Source organism: Phalacrocorax carbo, chromosome 1 (assembly GCF_963921805.1).
Source record: "Phalacrocorax carbo chromosome 1, bPhaCar2.1, whole genome shotgun sequence".
In the NCBI taxonomy this organism is placed as follows: Eukaryota; Metazoa; Chordata; class Aves; order Suliformes; family Phalacrocoracidae; genus Phalacrocorax; species Phalacrocorax carbo.
This window is the reverse complement of record NC_087513.1, coordinates 217618700-217641802: the sequence shown is the minus strand read 5'-3', so window position 1 is coordinate 217641802 and position 23103 is coordinate 217618700. Positions and strand designations below refer to the sequence as shown.

At 60.9% G+C, this 23103-nt stretch overlaps 2 protein-coding genes across 6 annotated transcripts; one reads left to right on the top strand and one right to left on the bottom strand.

Moving 5' to 3' along the window:
• Positions 1-44: 44 nt before the first annotated feature.
• Positions 45-17480, bottom strand: RNF121 (ring finger protein 121). Its single transcript, XM_064441628.1, has 9 exons — positions 17373-17480; positions 11381-11418; positions 10196-10337; positions 9048-9202; positions 8439-8546; positions 7508-7628; positions 3876-4009; positions 2041-2142; positions 45-1534 (listed from the first exon to the last, which is right to left on the bottom strand). The coding sequence occupies exons 1-9, from the start codon at positions 17427-17429 to the stop codon at positions 1414-1416; spliced, it is 978 nt and encodes a 325-aa protein (XP_064297698.1). The 5' UTR covers positions 17430-17480; the 3' UTR covers positions 45-1413.
• Positions 17481-18008: 528 nt separating this feature from the next.
• XNDC1N (XRCC1 N-terminal domain containing 1, N-terminal like) lies at positions 18009-22830 on the top strand. Of its 5 annotated transcripts, none has more exons than XM_064441622.1 (10): positions 18009-18047; positions 18876-18982; positions 19310-19448; positions 19538-19693; positions 20056-20219; positions 20416-20492; positions 20609-20811; positions 21267-21339; positions 21580-21719; positions 22306-22830. In XM_064441622.1, exons 2-10 carry the CDS (start codon positions 18938-18940, stop codon positions 22533-22535), a joined length of 1227 nt encoding a protein of 408 aa, XP_064297692.1. In that variant the 5' UTR covers positions 18009-18047; positions 18876-18937; the 3' UTR covers positions 22536-22830. The 5 variants fall into 5 exon arrangements, with proteins under 5 accessions (XP_064297692.1, XP_064297696.1, XP_064297694.1 ...); XM_064441626.1 differs by lacking the exon at positions 18009-18047 and adding an exon at positions 18157-18195; XM_064441624.1 differs by lacking the exon at positions 18009-18047 and adding an exon at positions 18583-18761.
• The last annotated feature ends 273 nt before the right edge of the window (positions 22831-23103 follow it).

Sequence of the window (23103 nt, the reverse complement as noted above, 5' to 3'; positions counted from 1 at the left end):
AGGCGGGACACGGAAGACGATCAAGAAAAACCCTGGGCCGTATCTCCGTTTCCAGGATTCTATTTCTGTGTTTGGCACAACATTGTGACGTGGTTTCACCCGAAAGAAAACCAAAAGGACTCAGCGAGGCACGAGGCCGGGTCTCCCCCGCCGGGTGACGCAGCCCACGCTGCACCTGCAGCCGAGCCGCCGCGGCCACTTCCCGAATCCCCTGCACGAAGCAGCGCAGCCCCACGCGCCACGAATGGGGTGACAGAGCCTCGCGTCCCCTCACTGCATCCTCCTGCCAGACCCCGCCACCCTCAGCGGACACGCTGGAGCTCCCCCCGGCTCCCTGCCACCCCCAAAAGGCCCCGGCCAGCCCCGGGGTTGGGGACCTTCCCCCCGCACGCTGCTGTCACAGGCTGTCACCCACCCGCTGCCAATAAATGAGCTCAAAATGTCCCTTGCGCAAGAGGAACGGAGGCATGGCTCCACGCACCGGCACGGCGAGGCGGAGCGATGCCGGAGCAGGGAAACACCGGCACCAGCCCAGCCCTTCGCTCCATCCCTGCTATTCCAGTGCCAAAACCAGCAATGCCCAGTGAGGCGTCCCCCCAGCCCCGGGCAGCGACAACCCGCTCTGGGGCTGCTCTCCACGTACTGTCACCATCACAGAAACGGGTGCAGGGAACCGGCGCGGCCCCGCTGCGTGCCCTGGCTGGCCCCCAAGCCACAGCAGCCGGGCAACGCTGCCGGGGAGGAACGTAGAAAAGAGGGGAGCGTACAAAAGGGTTCCCCGAGGCAGGGCGCAGGCAGAGCCCACCGTCACAGCGCAGGAGAGCGGCTCGGTTCCTCCCCGCACGCCCACGGCCCCAGGATGGGGACCTGGCGGCCCAGAGTCCAACCCGCAGCGCTCAGTGCCAGGGCGGCTGAGTGTCCCTCCGTCCCCCCTTCCAGGGCTCCAGCCCCACGCAGCCGAGGGGCCCAAACCTGACCCTGCTTCCCCGTGTCCCTTCCTCGCTGCCGGCAGGGCTGCTGTGGGGAGCCGGCAAAGCCTCGGCCCTCTCCGTCGCCTCCCCCAGCAGAGCGGCAGGAGAGGGAGATGGAGAACGGCCCTCCCAAAGCCAAAAGCTTGGTGTGAAGGGCCGGGGAGGGGCTGGGGGAGGGAAACGGGACAAGCGTCTCTTCATCTGCAATAGAAAGTTTTAAATACGCTCGTTAAAATAACCGCTTTTAAAAAAAAGACTCCCCCAGCCCTAGCGGGGCGGGGGGACCCCAGGGCAGAGTCCTCCCTCGGCCCCCTGACGCCGTCCTCGGGGGCGACCGAGGTCCTGAGAGGTGACGGAGAAAAGCCGGCGTCCCCAGCCGGCCGCTGTCCCCTGCCCTGGGCACGCGTCCTCTCGTGGCTGCACGGCTCCCCAGCGCCTGCCCTTACTCCAGCCCCAGGATGTAGTTGATGCCCTGGACCAGTCCGATGATCACCGGCTGCCAGGCCACCAGGTAGCGCAGCCAGTCCAGCAGCTGCCCGTACATGACGTGAGGCCTCTCCCAGCTGGGTGGGAAGGAGTTAAAGAGCCACGGGGAGAGGGGCAAGAGGAGTGTGGCCCACCCAGGAGACCCCCAAAGCTGCCACCCCGCAGGGGCTGGGGGGACAGAGCCCCAACATGGGCCTCAGGCCAAGCTCACCTGGGCTGCGCCTCAACAGGGAGGGTCCAGGGTGCAGCCAGGGGGGACCCGGCTTCACCACCTCCTCCTCCCGTGGGATGGACACGCCCAGCCACCGAGCTGGGGCACCCACAGAGAGCAAACCCAGCACCTGGGGGTTCAGCACCCAGGTACCCTGACATTCCCATCGCTCCCTACCAGGCGACATGCCCAGCTCAGGGGTGGGTTTTGCAGGGTCTCCACCATCGATGCGGGCTGGCAGGGACCTGCCCGGGGCACCAGGCGAGCCCAAATGAGCAGCCAGCAGCTCCCAGGCACGGCGCCGAAGCCCTCCTGTGCTCTACCCACTCCTCCCCTTTGCGAGGCGCTGGGTCCCATGAGGAGAAAGGATACGGGTTACTGAACATCCTCTTGAGATCCACCTTCTCTTTGCAGTACGGACACGTCTGCTTCTTCCCGACGATGCACCAGCCACGGATGCAGAACTCATGAAACCTGGGGAGCAGCACGTTAAGGGGAACTGCCTCAGGCTGGAGGGGGACACACACACACACACACACACACAACCAAGCGTAGAGGAAACCATCATGGTTAAGAAAGTCATCGCCACGGCACGGGAGGGACAGGAAACATCCACACTGTGCAAGGACGGCTGCGTTGCACAACCGTGGTCCTTTCCTAGAAGGTGCAGCACCTTCCAGGGACAGAGGAAGGGGCTCCCAGGATGGCGGGAGGCATCACATGGGCTACGACCAACGCGCCGGGCACTGATGAAACACAAACCTTTCACTGACGCCGCCAGCGCACGCGTAGCCCGGCACACACTGACACCAGAGCCAGGCTACACTGACGTTGGCGTGCAGGGAAGCTCCTTGATATGAGGGTGAGAGCCAGAGGACTGGCAGGGATGTGTCTGGCTGAAAAACACTGGCAGTTTGAGCACTGGGAAGGTTTGTACAGCCCAGGAGAGCTCTGCAAACTTGCCTGCGTGCATTACACAAGGCTCCCACACAGGCTTCAACAACAGCTTTAAGGAGTTTCTCCCCAGGGCCCGACTTCCAGGTGCCAGCTACGCTGCGTCACGGCAGACGGGTCATGAGGATTTGCCCAACCCAAGCACAGCCCAAAGGCACACGGAAAGATGAGGTGGCCGCAGCCGGGGCCCCACGGCATAGCCCTGGGGTGAGGTGAGGCCGCTCGCTGTGACGGGGGACCCTGCCACGCACGAGGGTGTCACTGAGCAAACAAACTCCCCCAAGTAATGCCTCTGCTGCTCAAACCAAGGGTTAATGCCGGAGGGCAGCAGCGGGAGCCGCTCTCTCCTTGGCCCTGGAGCGTGCAGGCGCCGATCCAGGCTGCCAGAAGCACTGACTCCTCCGACAAACCCCCACCCGGAGCTGCCGCAGGGTGGGCGACACACAGCCCCGGGCCCCACACAGGGTCGGTTGCTGGGGCCAGGCCAGCGTAAACCCCACCAGCCAGTTTATAGAGCATAAATATAGGCAATGAGTTTTGCTGGCATGACCTTTGCTCAGGCCCAGTTTGGAAACCACCTCGCAGCCAGTAATGCAGGCGGTGCCAGAGGACATCCCATCTCCACTGCTGAGTCACTGCCAGAAAAACCCCTGCTCCATCCCCTGCTGGGGCTGAGCCATGACCAGGACTTCCAGTTTCCAAACCGACTGCGTATCAATCAGCTGACGGGGAGAGCTGAGCAATTCCAGGGCACCAGAAACCTCGTGCGCAGCCAGAGGCGCTTTGGGGAAGGAGGAAGCAGCCAGGCTGCAGCTGGAGCCAACCGACCACACTGGACCAGGGGGGCTGGAGGTGCCCCCCTACCTCACGCCGCCAGAGCTGACACAGCGGCAAGCACCGGGCAGAGAGGTGCCAGCAGATTTGGCAAAAGCAGGTGGAAAGTGAGGTGCAGCTCCACGGCAGCCCCAGAGGAGCAGGCAGAGCTGGGGAGGGGAAGGAAGAGCAAACAACCACTTGTAACGCACACGGAGGCGGCAAGGAAGTGATTTCAGGAACACGCAGGACTTTCTTTCGATGACAAGTCAGCTGTGACACAGGCAAGGATCATGTGCAAAATCAGCAGAATGGCCCCAAGTCCCAGGACAGACATTTCTTCACCCCAGGTGGGGGAAGCCCCGGGACAGGAGCTCGGCACCACCAGCCCCGGCGGGGAGCCGGCGAGGCGAGGGGCTGGCTCCGGAGGAGAAGGATACACGTGGTTGCAGGAGAGGCGGTAGGTGTTCTCGATGATCCCCTCCTCGTTGACGTCCACGAAGATCTGCTGGCCACAGACGGCGCAGACGCTGTCGGAGAGGTGCTTGGTGGGCATCCCCGAGGCGCTGTAGAACTGAGCGAGGGCAGAGCAGAGGGAGAGCGGTGACAGCGGGAGGGCACACGTCCCACGCCCGCGTCGGGGCGGCTAAGCTTTAAGGAGGGCTGGGGTCAGCGCCCGAGGAGTCCAGCCTCGGCCTTTTGGGCTTAAAAACCTTGTTACAGGTCCAGCTGCGGGAAACAACTACAACAGGACAGGGAGGTGCTCAGTGACGCAGTGCCCCACCACACCCCAGCCCCTCTGCCATCCCCGTGTGCCCCCTCCCCATGCTGGGGACCACCCCGCTTCGCTCCCCGACGGCTGGCTGAGCTGTTGGCCGCTGGCCGGGGCCGGTGCACCCATGCCCGGCAGCGAGGGCAGAGGCTGCGGGTGAGAGCGGGACAAGCTGGAGGTCACAGCTTTGACCCAAGATGACAACCTTGGGCTGGCAATCGAATGCTGCCCGAGCCAGCAAATACAACCCAAGCCTCCAGCCCCGCACGTCCCTGAAGCTCGGCCGGTGGAGGAGCGAGCGCAGAGCAGCCACCCCCCACCATTTACCAAGCCTGTCGGCTCAGCACCGGCCTGACGCGGCACGCAGGAGGGTGCGGGCACGCAGCGGGGTCTCCCCGCATGCAGCTCTGGTCCCACATGCTCCAGGGACAGCCACAAGCCCCGGGTCACGCGTGCCCTGCCCCGGCTCCCAGGGACAGGCTGGGAGAAGTGGAAGCATAGAATATCTCACAGTGGAACGGACCCATGAGGATCATTGAGTCCAACTCCAGGCTCCTCATAGGACTGCCTAACGCTAAATCATATGGCTAAAAGCATCACCCAGGTGCTCCTTGAACTCTAAGAGGCTTGGTGCCGTGACCACTGCCCCAGGGAGCCCATCCCAGGGACTGGCCACCCTCTCAGTGAGGGACCTTTCCCTAGAGTCCAGCCTGAACTCCCCCTGACACAGCTTCATCCCATTTCCTCACGTCCTATCGCTGGTCACCAGAGAGGAGATCAGCACCTCCCTGTCCGCTACACCCCCTGAGCAAGGTGTAGGCTGCGATGGGGGCACCCCTCAGCCTGCTCTTCCCCAGGCTGAACAAGCCAAGTGACCTCAGCACCCGTCAGTCTCACCCTCGAGATCCTTCACCATCTCAGTCGCCCTCCTCCGGGCACCCTCTCATGGTTTGATGCCTGCCTTGTACTGAGGCACCTCAAACTGCACCCAGGACTCGAGGTGGGGCCGCAGCAGGGCAGTGCAGAGTGGGACAATCACCTCCCTTGACCAGCTCACTGCACTCGATGCGTCCCAGGACACACGCAGCCCTTTGGGCTGCCAGGGCGTGCTGCTGGCTCCTCTTCAACTTGCCATCAACCCAGAGCCCCAGATCTGCAGCTGATGTTGATAACTGGCTCAGCAACAGAACTCAGAGGGTCATGATCAATGGGGCAGAGTCTGGCTGGAGGCCTGTCACTAGCGGTGTTCCCCAGGGGTCTGTGCTGGGGCCAGGCCTGGTCAACACATTCATCAGTGACCTGGATGATGGGACAGAGCGTAACCTCGGCAAGTTCGCTGATGGTCCCAAGCTGGGAGGGGCGGCTGATGCACCCGAAGGCTGTGCTGGCATCCAGCGAGTCCTGGCCAGGCTGGAGAGCTGGGCCCAGGGGAACCTCGGGGAATTCAGCAAGAGCCAGTGCCAGGCCCTGCCCCTGGGGAGGAACAGCCCCCCGCACCAGCACAGGCTGGGGGGGACCTGCTGGAGAGCGGCTCTGCTGAGAGGCCCTGGGGGTGCTGGGGGGCAGCGAGGTGACCCTGAGCCAGCACCGGGCCCTTGGGGCCAAGGGGGCCAGCAGTGTCCTGGGGTGCATGGAAAGGCGTGGGCCAGCAGGGAGAGGGAGGTTCTCCTCCCCCTCTGCTCTGCCCCAGTGAGGCCACATCTGCAGGGCTGCGGCCAGTTCTGGGCCCCCCAGGTCAAGAAGGGCAGGGAGCTGCTGGAGCAAGGCCAGCGCAGAGCTGCCAGGATGATCAGGGGCTGGAGCATCTCCCTTGGGAGGAAAGGCTGAGAGACCTGGGCTTGTTCAGCCTGGAGAAGAGAAGGCTGAGGGGGGATCTCATCAGTGCTTATCAATATCTGAAGGGTGGGTGTCAGGGGGATGGGGCCGGGCTCTTTTCAGCGGTGCCCAACGCCAGGCCAAGGGGCCACGGGCACAAGCTGGAACACGGGAAGTTCCCCCTGAACATGAGGAGAAACCCCTTTGCTGTGCGGGTGCCAGAGCAGGGGCACAGGCTGCCCAGAGAGGCTGTGGGGTCCCTTCCCTGGAGACATTCACACCCCGCCTGGACGCGGCCCTGTGCCCCTGCTCTGGGGGTGCCTGCTCCAGCAGGGGTGGGACAGGGTGAGCTCCAGAGGCCCTTCCAGCCCCCACCAGCCTGGGATTCTGTGATCTCTTTCCATGGGACTGCTCCCCAGCCTCTTGCCCCCCCCGTTTGTATGTATAACCAGGATTACCATGTCCCAGGTGGAGAATCCAGCACTTGCTCTTGTTAAATTTCATACAGCTGCTGATTACCTCTCTAGCTTATCCAGATCTCACTGTAAGGCCTCTCTACCCTAGAGGGAGTCCACAACTCCTCCTAGTTTAGTATCACTAGCAAAACACGTCTCAGGCAGAGCGCCAGCATGGCTTCCCTCCGAGCATCTGATGGAGCCCTCGGGCTGCAGTGCCAGCTGGTGGCAGCATCCTCCCAGCAGCCCTGCAGCCAGGCCGGACCCCAGGGGAGCGCCTGGGCTGCTGCAGGCCTGTCCTGGTGCCCACTGCCTGCCCTGGGGGAGCCCCGAGCTCTGCCAACGTGTCCCAGTACAAGTGGGAGGTGGCCAGTGAGGGGCTGGGGCTCCCCAGTCCTGCCAGGCAGCACCTCCAAGGGGCAGCAGCAGCAAGCTCAGAGAGGAAACACAAAATCCAAGACCCTAAAGAGCTGCTGCAAAGAAGCAACATGACCTACTCCACTGGTGTCCTAGGTCACTTATTTTTTGGTGGAGTGGGGTTTTTTGGTACTAGCTGAGTGGGCTACAGATTTTAGGCTTGGAGGCACGCAGGAACATGCCCTCCATCCCCAGGGATGTCAGGAGGGAACGCATCCACAGCACGGACCCAGAAACAGGAGCACTCTTTGGCACTGGAGGTTTTAAAGGTCCAGGTAGAGGAAATAATTTGTCAGGAGTCTAGAGCAGCTGGACAGGTCCTTCCACTCCTCATTTCTGGTGCTTCTGGGGGCAAGGGAACACCTGCAGATGCTTTGCTCTTACGGAAGGATCTCAGAGCAACTGTAGTTAGGTCAGAAACCTCCCAGCCCAGGCACCACGGAGGTGGGCACAGCGAGGAAGGCAGCAGCCTCAGGGAGCCCTTCCCCAAGGGAGGAGTTTGATGCACTTTCCCGTTTTGGGGAGGCAAAAGCTGCTGCTGCGACTGATGCATTTCAGGCCCCCCCTAACAGGGCAGGACTCTCGCCTGGGGGACGGCACGGCGTTAACTCACCCCGATCGTCGAGGCCATGTAATCCGCACACATCTCGGCAAAGTCCCGCTCCAGCACCCCGTAGTAAAGACCATAGAAGAGGAGGGAGATCCCAAAGTCCATCGCGTCTTCTGGTTTGATTCTACAACAGAAGAGCCCAAATGACATGAAGAGCTTTTTTGGGGGAGGGGCTGCAGGGGCACAAAGCCAGCGTGCTGGCACAGCCCGTGGCACTAACTCTGTCGCCAGAGCGGCCCACCATGGCAGCGGACGCACATCACTGGGAAGCATCACCCACGGAGGTCTTCGGGGTGCCTGCCCAGCACAACCCCAGCCCCCCCTTTGGGGACGCTTCACCTCGGTTGTCAACAAGCAGCATGTGAAGGGAGGTGCGGGTGTAACACCCTGGCTTTCCAACACCCACTGCCCATCGCCCTCACCAGCCTCTGGAAGGGGCAACTGCAGCGATCTCCAACTATCTCATTCATCAGATTAGCTCCCAGTAAGCCCCCAGTTAACCCTGTCACATCTCTGCAGGCAGCAGCCAGGTCTCCTCATATTCCAGAGGAGGGATCAACCTCTCCGAACAGGAAGATGGCTGGGGCTAGGGTCCTCCGCCACCACCTCTGGGCTGGCTGCTTGTTGCGGGTACCTCTTTATCAGGGTAGCAAAGGAAATCCTGCTGCTGCCCCCAGGCTGGAGAGGCGCAGAGCTGGAGGAGCTGCCGACACGACCGAGCTGGAAGCAGGGCTCTCCAGCGACCCTGACCAGTTCAGGTACCAGCACCTTTCCCGCCACCCTCCCAGCAGGGAGAGGACACCCCAAGAGTCATTTTGGCCCCGTTAATCAGACTGCTAAGAGAACACCTTTTCCAGAGTCATAGCCAATGCCTTATTCCACGCGGTGCGTTACATCCCCCGCCCCAGGAGAGGGACCAGAGAGATTCACTCACCTGAATAATAAGTTAAGACCAAAAAGCGTGAACATCACAGCCATGTACCCTACGATTCCAGTGGCATAGCTGATCTTGTATATTAGTAAAAACCATTTATAAACCAGCCTGTAAAGAATTAAAACAAGACTTTAACTATTTTATTTTTCCTGAATGAAACCGCACTGAGCGCCTGAAGAGTTTTACTCTTTAAACCTAGATGGTGCTGTTTGCAGACGCTTCGCCTACCCGTACGCACAGGCAAGAGAGCTCTAAATTTCTAATTCAAGCTACAGATTCACCACAGCCAGGGCAGCTCAGTCTGAATTTCTGAACTAGAAACCCTGGGATCTCCAGTGGCCGTAAACAAGGGTGCTTCATGCCGGGAAAGCCCTTGGCGAGGCCCCAGCCCACGCGGTATCTGCCTCTCCACCACCCACTCGGGTGCCACACGCGTCAGGCTGGATGCCGGCAGCCGGTTACTGCTTCACAGCGGCCGAGGCGGGCAGCGACTGCACACCCCCGGGGCGCAAAATTTAAGACAATGAGTTGTGGCATTGAAACTGGAAAGAGCTTCTCGCAGTGGTTACCCCAGGGCTGAGGAGTTCTCTCAGGAACACATGTACTAACCTGGGCGTTGTCTGTACCAGAGGTTTTCGAGTCGCCCTGAAGGTGACAAAAGCTGTGACCGCTGAGAAGAGCACCCAGATTACCAGGAACCGCCACCAGTACAGCTTGATTGTGAAATACAGAGGCACTACCCACATCTGGAAGAGGGTCACCATCTGGCAAAACAGAGGAAAGGCATTTTGAGCTGGTTCTCTGCTCATCAGACATGCAACACACCCTGCCAGTCCTGGCAGCCATTCTCCTGCCTGCATCAAAGGGCCCTGAACAGCACCAGGGAACTCAGAAGGTTTGGTCTGTGGAGGTTTGGTCAGGAGGTTTGGTCTGTGGCACCCAGAGAACAGGCTCAGAGCCTCACTGAGGGAGTCAGAGGCAGCAGCCAGGCCTCCTTTAGTAGAAGAGGACTGGAGCTGGAGGGAAAGAGAGGAAACCTTGCCAGAGGATGGTAGAGGAGATGATCCACCTAACTAGTTGTTGTAAGGTGGCTCTATAAACCTCTGCCTTGCCAGGGTCCTGAACGCTGCAACCACAGGCGCCTCGGACAAGTATTAAACAAGGAGACAGGCACAGCAGGAGGTTGCAGACTTGCCCATTCCCAAAGGGGATCTACAGCCGTGCAGCTGAGCTCGTGTGGTGCTGCCAGAGGGCACAGGCAAACAGATTTGGTTTAAAGGTCACAGAGAGTTACGGGTATTGCCTGGAAACATTAATTACGATAAGGAAGTCAGAGTGAGGTCATCTTAGGTAAAACAGCAGTCCCTGACAAGCCGGGGGAGCCGCAAGCGGCAGCACTGCTGCAGGAACTGTCAAACCCAGGGTCCCAGCAGCAACAAGCTCCCATCGCTGCTGAGGAAGCACCCAGAAAACGCAGCTTCCCTTTGTCTCACCCTAAGGGCAATACTTGAGGGACGACAGCCCATCACCTGGTGTCAAAGCACTATGTAAAACTGAGTTATTGGCTTCACTTATAACAGAAACTTATTGCCTCCAGGTGTGTCCATCCTCATCCCTAGCTAGAATCCTCGTACACCGTTGGGAAGACGAGGGTATCTCAACACCAGCCAAGAAGAGAAAAACAGGAACATACTCATCAGCTAAAGGACAGCATCGCTCAGCCTCGGAGACAAAACGCGTGCGTGGGAGACACTTACATTGTAGGAGCGAGGGTGCCTCTGTTTCCACTGAACCAGCAGGAGCTGTGCCACCACCAGCGTGGCGATAAGGATGAGGACCATTTCGGCATGCATGGCCTCGTGACCGCGGTGCTTGGCGTGCATCCGTGCGTGCTCCACCCTGCAACAAGAGGGAAAAGGCGGCTGAAGAGCACGCGGGCACAGACCGCACGCTAACAGCGTGGCGGGGCTGCCAGACACCTCGGCGCTGGGGAAGCCAGGAAGAGCAGACCGAGAGACACCACGAAGGAGTGCCGAGGAGACGCGTGCTGTCTGGCAATCAGAGGCGAACGGACAAAAGGCTTCTCTCAGCTCGTTTTGAAACGGTGAAAGCCCAGACTGCCATCCAGCCCATCCTGGTGCGAACGCAGCAGAGATAACGCGTCCTGACGTACCTGAACTAACGAACGCGGGGCCCACGTTTCACGTAACGCACCCGGCAGCTCACCGGTGCCACAGCATCACCTGCGCAGCTGTCTGACACCACGAGCGTGCGCTAACTCTCACTACCAAACCCTCAGCCCCGTTTCAGACGCACCGGGACCATCCTCCCTCTCGCCCAGCATGGGAAAGGCTGGATGGGCTGGGGGGGGTGCACGATGTGCAGCCGGCTGAACCCCCAGACCCCAGCAAATCATCCCCTCTGCCCTGGGCCACCCTATTTGCATCCTGGAACAAGTGATTTCCAGGCTGATGCTCTGCAGACACCTGGGGTTTCTTCACAGCTTGTGCTGTCTGAGCAAAAAAGAAGGCAGAGTTAAGACCTGTAACACCCCTACACCTTGGTCTTAAGCTGACAGGACAGTTCAAGTTAGGGGGAGAAAAAAAAAATCCAAACCCAACAAATATGCCAAAGTCTATGACCTTAAGCTGTCCTTTGTAAATTAATACTGGGAGAAGACCAGCCTTACCTTGCTTTCCAACAAGCATCACAAATTGGTTTGGCTAAGGAAAAAGAGGAATAACTAGCAGGCAGTTTAAAAGAAAACCATTAGTGTTGCCTTTCAGGAGAGTTCACACTTCCTCCTAACAAATAATGCTGCGCAGGGAAGGCTGACCCTGTCCCTTCCCGCTGCGAACACGGGCTGGGCTGCTGGTAGCTCCGGTCGGGAGCAGGAGCTCACTCAAGCTGTAGCATCGTTTCACCTCACAACACAGACTCACCTCCATCTCTCCTCTGGGGACAAGTGCGAAAGATCGACCTGGAGAAAGAAAAAGAAACAAAACCACCAAAGAAATCAGCCGCTGAAGTCTGGGAGCAGCAGTACCAGCCTTGAGCAGATAAGTTATTTACTTCATCCCCCCCAAACAGCATGGATGCTGGGTTCTGCCCCACACAAGCGAGGCCGTGCTGTGTCTACGCTGCCTGTTCGCTACAAGTGACACTGACACAGCACCCGGCTCCTTCATCTCCCGGTGAGACCCCACCAGTGCCGGCAGCAGTGCCGGAGTCAGCTGCAAAGCCACCCCGCGAGACCCCTGGGGTTGCTCTTTGAGAACCTGAAGAAGGAAAACCCTGGATTCAGAAGCTTTAAACACCAAACCCTCAACATGCCCATGGTGACACCACAGCCCAGGCCGTCCTTCGACCCTCCAGGGGAGGGCTGCAGAGTCCTGGAGCGATCCCAGCACATGCCAGGAAGAGGAGGGAGACGCGAGCCCAAAACCCCACCAGTCTGCAGGACACGGGGTGGCGCCTGCACACCAGCACCAAACTGTCGCCAGAAGAAAATCTCAGAAAGAATTGAGGAAAAAGAATTTAGGACTTGCTTTGCTGACGTGTCTGGAAGTTCTTCCCAAGCGTTACAGGCAGCAAAGTTTTTGCCCGACTGGAGCGACTGAGAGCAACAGGAGTTGCTGTTATTAGTGACGAAAGCAATCCGTGCTTATCGCCAGCTGAAACTGCCAGGCTGGACGGAGGGTGTTAAGGACACGCTCCATGTGACAGGTTTAGGGGACAGAAGGAACCGGATTTAAGTGATTTAAAAGCTTCCCCTCATCCCGCAGAACCACGACTCTGCGCTAACCTTCTCAGCTTGCAAGCGAGCAGCACCCAAACCTCACCCAGAGGCCGAGTCTCACAGAATCCCTGAGTTTCCCCAGTGAGATTTGGTGTGAAAGCTCTCACCACAAGGCATTTGGACTGAGGGGTGGGGGGGACCTTCGACATTGCATTTTGGCTTTCTCTTGGAGCTTTATATCTTCACATGAGAGGCCTCCAGCACCGCCCATGTCCCTGCAGGGCCTCGCTGGCCGGGCAGCGCTCGTCCCCGTGCCAGCCCAAACCCTGACACACAGCACTGAGGATGCAGCAAACGAAATCCCACATCTCCGGCTTCATGTCACCTTTCCTTGGTACGACACACAACCCCTTCCGGCCGCCCTGAATGACCTGCGCCCGATGTTTACCAGCACACAGGCCTGGGGCCATAAGAAGAGAGGTCAAAAACAAGTCAGAGCAAGGACTTTGTTATCGTGCTTTCCTGCACGCACTGGAGACGTGTACACGGGAACGTGCTCCACCTCGCCCTGGACTCTGATCACCAGGTACGGAACCTCCGGCTTCAACCTTTACCCCTGTGACGCATGGCAGATCCCTCGGGGCCTTTCCCCAAAGAGGTGTTTTGGAGCCAGCACCTCCAATCGCACCCAGCCTCGGCCGAGGACGTGTGGATGCATCGCTTCCTCTGCGGAGCTTAATTATACCCTGGGGTGAGGAGGCAGGGAGACGCCCGCCTGGCAGCAATCCGTCTGCACGCCGTCACACATCTGCTGCGCTTCGCCCTAGAGCAACACCTGTGAGAGATTCAGTCCCCGAGGCCTTCGAGAAGCGCTTCGGTACTTAGAGAGATGCAAAAAATAGATATATGAAAATCCCTGTTCGAGCTTGCTGGCTTGCGTAGGAAACCGCGTGTAGGTGGTGACGATCTGACGCTGGCTCCGAGAAGTGCGCTCAGATCGCCCAAATCCCCCGAGCTCTTCTGTTCCTCGAGCATCCACATCCAGATTAATTGGTTCGGTCACTGCTTTCCCTTCAAAAAGTCTGCTACACAAGTCGTAGTCGGAAGAGCAGCTCAAATAAACAGTAAAAAATAGTAGTTTTAAAAATATCCTCAGGTCGCTGCAAGCGGGAGAAGCTGAGAAAGCCCACGTGCCTGTTGGCCCAGCTCTGGCGCAGGTCTATCCCCCGGCGAGCTTGTGTGTCCTTCTCAGCCCCAATCCCTGAGGGAATCCCACCGGCATTTCACAGAGGAGAATGAAAATGGAGAAAAATGCCATTTTTTCCTCCAAAGCCAACAGCAACCGCCATCTGATCTGTCCTCGCAGGCGCAGGAACTGCAGCGTTGGACACAATCTTCCCCCAGTTACAGGGACTGAGCGTCACCAGATCCCCCGGAGCTTAAAGCTCCAGGATTAACTTTATTAAGGGAGGGCCGGGACGTGGCAGACGGGAGGTTCAGGCAGAGCAGGAGTGATCTGGTGACTGTCAGACAAGACTTGGCAGAGCAGCCACCCCACACTGGACTTTCCACTTAACCCCTTCTTGATCTGCATGCTCTCTTAGCAAAGGGATCTAGTTCTGGTTCTAAAAACCAAACAGCAATGGTGAATCCAAGCGTGAGGGGTGACACCAGGAAGCACCTGCTCTCACTGTTAAGCGTTCACTCTGTTTCTAGTTTGGGTTTGACTCACTTCAACACCCAGTTTTTGGGTCCTTTTCTATCCCCATCAGCCAGGCTGAAGAGCCTCTGCTCTTAAATATCCCTTTACCAGCCTAGAGAGGAGAGGGGTTAGATGAGAACCACGAGGACGACTGACTATCTGAAGATATGCTCTACTGAGCCTCAAGCACCAACCCGTTCCTGCAGCAGCCTCCTCTGACACCAGCGCAGGACACGCTGCATGCGACCAGCCACAGCTCTTAGGACAACATTTATTTAAAAAAATAAGGAATTAAGGGTATCTTCTGCCCTCTGTCTCCTCCACAACTCATGAACCTCTCAAAAACCCCAACCCCCTCTGGGTGATGAGAAATTGGCTATCTAGGACTAAAGTCTAACTCTCTCCGCGGACACAGCGTCATGGCCTTTGGAAGAAGCTCATGCCACTCCCCAGTTTCCAGCAGGGGCTAAGACCCCAAAGCCACCACAAACCTGCAATTCCCATCACTGGGACAGCCAAAGGAATTACCTCCCTCCAGGAAAACACAAAGGCTGCGGTCACCTGCAATACAAAACCCATAACCACCTGTTTCTCACCATCCCGAAGCAGGGAGGCAGGAGGATCTCCAGTCACACGACCCAACCGCCCTGCTGCGAGCCGGCTGTCATCTCCTCACCCTCTAAATCTGGGAGGAAGGTAGGGAGAATGTCTTGAGGATGTAGAATAAGCAGCTGCTAGTTTCTGTTCCACCTACAGCTCGTGTTGGGCGGCTCTGCGGTATTTTGTCCGCCAAAACTAACGGCATCCAGCATCTGCTACGCACAGCACCGGGCAGAGGCACAGGAGCTGAGGATCCAGGACACCCGGGACCTGATCTCACCTTTCCCACAGCCCCAGACTCAGGACTTGTTTCACATCACCCATGAGGAACCACCTGAAATAATTGAAGATATATCTCAAGAGCACCAAGAGTCCGGCTGTTCACCCGAGGCAGATGTTGAAGAGGCAGGCTCTTCAGTGAGAGACCAGGGGAATTTTGGAATCTCAATGCCTCATTTCCTCTGCTCATAAAACAGCGCAGTAACAACCGGTGGGGAGGAGAAAGGCCCCAGGTGGTCAAACGCCTTGATAATGAAATGAAACTTTTGAGGGCAGCCCGAGTTACAATCAGGCAGAGCCAAAGCCACATGATGCTCAGCGTTCACCCCACACGCATGGCTGCACCAAGCGAAATGTTAAACCACTTCCAGACCTCCACCGTGCCAGCCCCACCGTTAACCCAAAGAGCTGCCAAGATCTCAGGACAGCGCATAGGACGGACATGGATTTTGTGGAATCATGACACGGGGTTAAGCATGGCCCTGCGTGCGCCTCCTTATGAGCTGCCTCCTCGTGACACCCCCTCTGCCCCTCTCAGCCAGACCCAAAAGCTGTTTCCTGACACACTAAAAACCAGAAATTTCACTTTTGAGGGTCAAAGACTTCAGGTCTCTCATGTTTTTACAGGGAAGAGGTTTCCCATCTGCTGCTGACGCTGAACTAAGGTGCTCAGGAGTGCAACAGTTTACTGTTTGCTTAACTAGCTTGCTTTAAGTCTCATTTATCAGGGCAGAGGAGGTTTGCAGGAAGATGCCAGGCTTGTTTGTTCAGAGAGGGGCTAGGTCACCTCGGTCCCAGCATGCACACGTATACCTTGGGCTTCTTCAAACCTGCCTGGAAGAACACCTCTCTTGTACAGAAAGCCATCAGCGAGTATCTTAAAATATAACATGCAGCAATGCCGCCCCACCATACCCTCTCTTCAGCAGCAACACCCAGTGCGGGGACGATGCACAAGCTCTCACCGTGCTTCAGGCAGAGGGTCTCACCTCGGTCGCACAGCTCAGCCGTACACAAGGGAAGCTCTGTGCTTGACCCTGCCAGTAAACTTCCCAAAACCAACCTTCAGCACCTGAGAAGTTTTAAGCCAAACTACCAGTTCTTGAGGAAAAGCACTGAAAGTCCCCCGACTGCACCAGATGACCATCTTGTGTGTGTCCCCATGCCACTGCTCCCCTTCGGGAAGCTCCTGATTCCAGCTTTCCGAGCAGATTTTTAAAATTTTTTCTTCAGCTTTCTAATTTTTCATCTCCAGGAACGCTTGAACACCCACGTGGGAACAGCGGGAGCTTCGATTAAAGCCCTCTACCTCACACGGCTTCAATTCCCCAAGAGCAACGAGGGCTACTAATTATCTCAGCGTGGACGTTCGCACAGCGCGGCAGCAAGGTGACAGGCAGGAGTCGCTGCCAGGAGGGAACACACCCATGCCGCCGGCACCCAAGGGCACCCCGAGCAGCCCCACATGTTCCCGTGTTCCCCAAAATGCAAACTCCCCCCAGTCCCGCACAGCTTTTCCAGCAGTGAGTTTTACAGCTGGGGAATGAATTAACAGCAGAAAAGCTTTGCAGGTGCCAAACGGTGTTTGCAGGGCCCCTCTTCAGCTTTGGGGACCCCATCTGGAAATGGGCACTTTAGCCATTTCAGGGGTGTAGAGTCCTTCGGCAGAGCTTGTCCCCCGGCACCTCAGTGTGCAAATACCCCCGTGCCCAAACCACCACAGAGCCTAAGGGCTGTTCCACCGCTGCCCTCCTCCCCTGTGCTCCCCGTAGCCCCACCAGCCGCCTCCAGGCAATGCCCCCATCCACACCCAGCCCCTCACCCCCAGGAGCCACCCACCCCAGTGGCCCCTTCTCACCCCCTACCCAGGGCCTCCGAGAGCCACGGGGACCCCATATCCCCCCACAGCCCCTTCTCCCACGGCCCTGCAGACCCACTGCACGTCACCAGCAAGAACCCAAAGGCCCCCTAGGCCAGGGATCCTGTGTTTCCCTGTCCTCGAGACCCTCAATATCTCCCTGCCCCTCGGACCCCCAATCTCCCCCTAAACCGAGGGATGCTCAGAAGCTCCCAGCACCCTCCTCCCACCCCAAGAACACCCAACGTCCTCCTGCCCCCCCAGGACCCCTAATGTACCCCAGACTCAGGGACACTCAGAAGCTCCCAGCACCCCCCTGCCCGCGGGACAACCCATGTTCCTCTAAATCCAGGGGCCCGCAATGTCCCCCTATATCCAGGGTCCCCCAGCAACCTCCTGCCCCAGGGACCCCCACATCCCCCTGCCCCACCCCAGGGACCCTCAGAAGCTCCCAGCACCCCCTTGCCCTCCCGGGACCCCCAATGTCCCCCTAGACCCGGGGACCCTCAGAAGCTCGCAGCACCCTCACTCCCCGGGACCCCAAAATGTCCCCCTGCTTCCCCAGGAAACCCCCCAGCGTCGCCCTGTCACCAGGAACCCCAATGTTCCCCTGGCCCCGGGACCCCCCATGTCCCCCCACCCCCCCAGCCCTAAACCCGCCCCTCACAACCACTTACCCCGAAGCCCTACAGGCTCCCAGCGTCCCCGACGCCCCCCCGCCCCCACTCGGCGCAGGCCCCCGCCCGCCCCCGGTACCTCCTCCACATCGCGCTCGGCGGGGCCGCCAACCTCCACCTCCAGCACCGCCGCCATCTTGTGTCCCCCCCGGCCCCGGCGGCCAGCTCCTTCCGCCGCCGCCCGCCAATCACGGGCCGCACCACTGCACCTCTGGCCAATCGCTGGGGGGCAACGCTGCCCCAGTGACCAGTCAGAACAGAGTAGGGGTGGGACAGCTGTCAGAGGTCCCACTGCAGGCAGGAGGAAGAGGCCAGCTGTCACGGCCAGGGATCATCAGCCGTTTTCAATTCCGGAGCGGGACGCACAGTCCCCGCCGGCGGGAACGGTTACACTGGCCTCTTCAACGCCCCGAGGCCACCGCTTCAATGCCCCGAGGCCTCCGCCTCATCGGCCCGGGGCCGCCGCCTTCTCCGACTCCCCGCCGCCTCCGCCGGCTCCCCCTGTCTGCTCACGCTCGTTCGGAGGCACCGCACATGGCAGACGGTCCCTTAGAGCTCTCCGCGCGGGGCGGTGACGCGGCGCTGCTGGAGGACTACGTGTCCCGTCAGGCACCGCGGCGGAGCCCCGGGCTGGCCCGGTGTGGAGGGGCCGAGCCCGGTGTGTGTGGGGCCAGGCCGGGCCCGGTGTGTGTGGGGCCAGGCCGGGCCCGGTGTGTGGGGCCAGGCCGGGGCCGGTGTGTGGGGGCCGGGCCCGGTGTGTGGGGCCAGGCCGGGGCCGGCGGGGCGGGGCTGAAGTCCTCCCTTCAGCTTCCCCAGGGGAGGGGCGGGGAGCGGGCCGCGGGGTCGGGGGTCAGAGGTCAGACGGGTTTGGGCGGGAGATTCAGGCGGCGGCTTCGGGATCGGTGCGGCGGGGTGGGGGGCACTGGAGGGGCGAATGGTGGGGCTGGGTGGCAGGACTGGGGGGTGAATGGGGAGGGGCGCTGTGGGGCAGGACTAGGGGGTACTGAGGGATTGAATGGGGAGGCGAATTGGGGGGGCAGGACTAGGGGGTACTGGGGGGTTGAAAGGGGTGAGGGGGCTGTGGGGCAGGACTGGGGGGCTGTGGGGCAGGGCGAGGGGCTACTGGGATGGCAGAATGAATCTGGGGAGGTCGGGTGGGGGGTCTGAGCTCTCCTCTCCACCGGGTAGGTGGAGCTGGAGGGGCTGAGGGAGTCGTGGGGAAGGACAGGGGGCACTGGGGTGGCTGAATGGGGCTGGGGGGTTGTGAGTCACTTGGAGGGGTTACTGCTGTGGCAAAAGAAGGCTGAGGGGTGGTGGGATGGCGCTGGGGGTCTCGGGTGACCCAGCGTGACTGCTGAGGGGCTGTGGGGTGAGGCAGAGGGGGCTGTACGGTGAGGTAGGAGTCAAGGGGGTCTAATGGAATGGCTGCCCCAGTGCCCCCCCACTTTGCATCCTTTGAAAAAGTGGGGTGAGCTGTGCCACGGCAGCGGGGGGGCAGAGGCTTGGTTGGAGCCGGAGCACCAGCTTTTCCCCGCTGGGAGGTGCTCGAACCCATCACAGACCTGCCCTCTCTCCCCACCAGGCGCTGAAGGGATCCGAAAGGAAGCTTGGTCCCTGCAGAGGGTTGTCCCCAGGGGATCCCAGATGGCTCCAGTTAAAATCAGCTACATCGTGTCCTTCTCCTCACAGGTCTCCGGGGCGTTTCCTTGGGGGGCACTGGGTGGGAGGTTTGCAGAGCCTGAGGTTTCTCTCTGAGCTGCTGAGGTCTCTGAAGAGGCGGGGGGCCTTGGTAGGAGGCATGAGTGGGTACAGCACCACAGTTTTCCTTCTTGGGCACAAATTAGTGCTGAAAGACACAAATTACACGCAATTCTTCCTCTCTCAAAAAGCCAAGTGCTATTTCTGCGGGTTGCCAGAGAGCCCCCCGCTTCTCCGCTGCGCCAGGAGCGAGGTGAAGGGGAAGGTGGCTGGGGAAGGAGCTGGTGCGTGACACCACGTCTCTGCTGTCACGTGCAGGACCCCAAATACCCAGTGGAGAACTTGCTGCGTGAGGATGGCCTGCGTCCTTGGCTCAGCTGCCCCCAGGACCGCAGCAGGCAGCTGAGAGTGGAGCTGCAGCTGGAGAGAGCCAGTCCCATCGGCTATGTGGATGTTGGTGTGTCCCCCCACCACCGGCTCCGGCAGGGCTGTGCCCCAGACAGGGTCAACCGCCCTGAGCCTCACATCCCTCCTGCCTTAACGCAGGCAACTGCGGCTGCGCCTTCCTCCAGATCGAGGTGGGACGTTCCTCATGGCCGCTGGACCAGCCCTACCTCACCCTGGTGCCCAGCGTCGCGCTGATGACGCCGGCTGACTCGAAGCTGGACCAGAACCGCTGCGGGGTTCGGATGTTTAAGGAAGGTAGAGATCGCCTGATGCAAAGGGAAGAGGCCCAGGGCAGGGCTGGGGGACTGGGGGCTGGCGGTGGGATGGGGCTGGGGGCTGGCGGTGGGATGGGGCTGGGGGCTGGTGGTCGGGTGGGGCTGGCTCCGGAGGGTGCAAGGGGACGGGGAGCCCAGGGATCGCAGCTGTCCTGTTCGCTGTGCAGCCGCAGGAGTGTCATACCAGCTCTGCTCCCCTGCCCTGGCCTCTCTCCCGTGCCTGTAATCCCCCTGTTGTCACCGTGTCCTGGTCCTGGAGGGGGAACAGTGGCAGAGGTGGGAGCGGTGCTGGGACAGCAGTCCCCAGTGTGTCTACTCCACCCCAACTGCTGACCCCTGCAGCCGACTTCCTGGCGCTGGCGGTGGGGCAGAAGTGGGACCGCCTGCGGCTCACCTGCAGCCAGCCCTTCAGCAAGCACAGCCAGTTCGGGCTGTCCTTCCTCCGTGTGCGCACGCCACTGGACCCCGAGCACGCCCTGCCGCCCCCGCCCTCGCAGCAAGGCCCGGTAGGTGCCCCTCACGCCTCCACGTGCTCCTCGCCCTGGCAATGCGCCGGGAGGGAGCGGCGATGGGTCTTCCCCTCCGCTCATGCCTTGTGGAGAGCACGTGGACCCTCGCCTGGCTGACCTGGGGGACTGCACCCGGGTTGGGGGTCATGGAGTGCCAGTCTCCATCCCCCGAGGCATTCCCTTGATTCCGCAGGAGGATGCTGAGCCTGCGGACGGCCCCTGGCGCTCCAGCCCTGCCTTTTGCCGAACTTTCTTTCCAGAACCGCGCTCGTAAGTAGCCTGGTCTGGTCCATCTCCGTCCCCTCCCTGCACAGCCAGCCTGGAGCCCCTGCTCCCACCTGCCTGCTCTCGCCTCCCCGCAGGGCTGAGGGTCTCTCTGTCTGCAGGAGCTCGAGGGAGGAGGAGCAGCTGAAGAGCCGCCTGCAGCAGCTGGAGCCGGGCTCCTGGAGCCCAGCCCGCCTCAGCCGCCCGGCCCAGATGGTGTTATCGGCGGCGCGGAGCCGGGCGCTGAGGCCCAGAGCTGGCACAAGTGCCCCGGGGAATGACCTGGAGCCGCCAGCTGAGAAGCCAGGAGGCCCTGCGGTGCCAGGTGAGCCAGAGCTGCCCGTGGCTGGCGTAGGGCACGTTGCAGTGCAGCGAGAGCCTTTATCCAGCCGGTACACACCCTCCCCAAAACCATCCCAAGGGATCTTGTCCTGCTGACGGCTCTGCCCATGGCTGGAGGGACCCTACCTGGGGCAGGCTGGGGTGATCCACAGCTGCCAGGGCACGCCCCGTGCCCGGAGGGGCCCTGTTTCCCCTGCCCCATGCCCTGGCCAGGGTGGCCTTCCTCAGGACAAGTCACCCTCCTTGCTGGTGTGAGAGGAGCACGATGGTAAATCCCACAGCTCACTCAGGAGCCTCCTGTGAGCCATTTAGCGCCCGCAGCCAGGCAGCTACCCGTGAATGTCACTGGTTCCGTTCTCACCTGGCCCCTTCCGCCAGGAGATCTGGCACCACATGGTGGAGGGCAGGACTCTTCATTCCTTCTCCGCTGTTCCCCAGGGTGCGCGCAGGATGCGCCCACAGCCCGCACGAGAGCCCGCAGGCAGCCGGACGGCAGGCAGAGCGCTCCCAGGTAATCCCTCGGGTCACCGTGTTTCTCCTGCCCTCACCTCGGTGACTGCTCTGCTCCGAGTGTTCCCCAGCCAGCTCCTTGCCCGCGCCCGCAGGGCAGCCGGTGCGTGGCTCCCTCCTCCCTTTTGGTGTGGTGCCGGATCCGGTCCCTGCCTGGGGCTGTTCCCTTGCTCCTTCGGGTGGGCAGGATGCAGTGGAGCAAGCCCTGAGCTTACAAACCCCTCCTGCAATGCCTCTGCAGGTCTCTGCCAGCCGCCTCAAGGCAGTCCAGGTCGGGAGGAAGAGCCAGAGCCCGCAGCCACCGAGAGAGACGGGCCAGGAGGGGTGACAGTGGAGGGGACAGTGGTCATGGGGAGACGGGCGTCTGCCCCATCTGCTCAGGTGGGTGTGTGGCGGGGTGTCCTCTGGCCTGAAACGGCCTGAGTGGGAGCAGGACATGCTTCTGTCCATCCATCTGTCCACTGGCCTGTCAGATGAGTCCCCTTAGCTCAGTGGTGCTCCCTGCCCAGACTGAGAGGTGAAGGGGTGGTGGGAGAGGTGGGGGAGGCTCCATCCCTGGGAGCTGGGGTGCATCCCGGCCCCGCTGTCCCGTCTGGTAGTGGGGTGGTGCTCAGGGTGAGCTGCCCTGTGCCGCCGGAGAGCGGCTGTGGAGCTGCCAGGGCGTGGAGGTGGGCTCTGACTGGAGGCGGCTGGGTTTGAGGGGCTGTGAGGGGCGAGGGGATGGTGGCAGAAAGGGACAGCAGCGGCTGCCGCCAGCTCCACTGTGCGTTGAGCCCTGGTTTTTCAGGGAGAAGCAGCAGGAGCTCCATAGCTGGGATGTTGGCTCCCGCTTGTGTGAGGTGCCCCGGCCCAGTGACAGGCAGAGGGGGGACATCACAGGGTGTCACAGGAGCCTTTGGGGAGCATGTGAGTTCACCCCGACACCAGAGAGCCCGGGACAACCGTGTCACCTCCCCCCTTTCCACAGGCCGCTTCAGCCTGGATCTCCTCCCCGTGCACGCCTCCCGCTGCGGGGAGGAAGACCCCGCCGCAGCCTGGCCTTCCTCCCCGCTGGCGGAGGCATCCCCCGCCGCCTGGGTGTCCTGCCCCATCTGCCAGCAGCCCTTCGGCGCGGCGGAGGTGGCGCGGCACGCCAGCACCTGCGGGGAGCAGCCAGGGTGGCCGGGCGCCCCGTCCCCATCCCACCGCGTCGGGTAGGGCCGCGAGGGCAGCGGAGGACGGACAAACCCCCGCGTTGCTGCGGCTGTTGGAGGCGCAGGAGCGGAGCCCTGCCTGCCCCGTCGGGTGAGCTGCCGCCTGTGCTGGCGGAGCTGGTTGTGCCACGGCGAGGCGTGTGGGCAGGAGTTGGGCAGGGAACGAGCCTGCGCAGGAGCGCCGGCCACGCTGGCAGAGGCACAGCGGCCCCGGTAAAGTTGTGGCAAGGCTGGTGTGGGGAGGGAGAGGCTGCTTCCACCCCCAAGGCTGGGCTTTGGGGGAGCATGGGAGCCACCCCGGGGCTGGCGGGGGGCCCACGGCAGGGGGAGGAATGCTGTAATGACAGGCGTTGCTGCTGGAAGAGAATAAAAAGGAAAGAGAGAAAACTCCGCTGTGGGGGGCTGGTGCTGCAGTGAGGCCTCGGATGCGTGTCCTGCCCCAGGGCAGCAGGTGGGGATGCCGAGGAAGAGGAGGGGGAGATGCTTTTCCTTACTTCAGAACCCCCTCGGGGTCCCCAGTGCCAGAACGGCCCCGCAGCTGGTGGAGATGAGGCCATGGCAGTGGCACATTC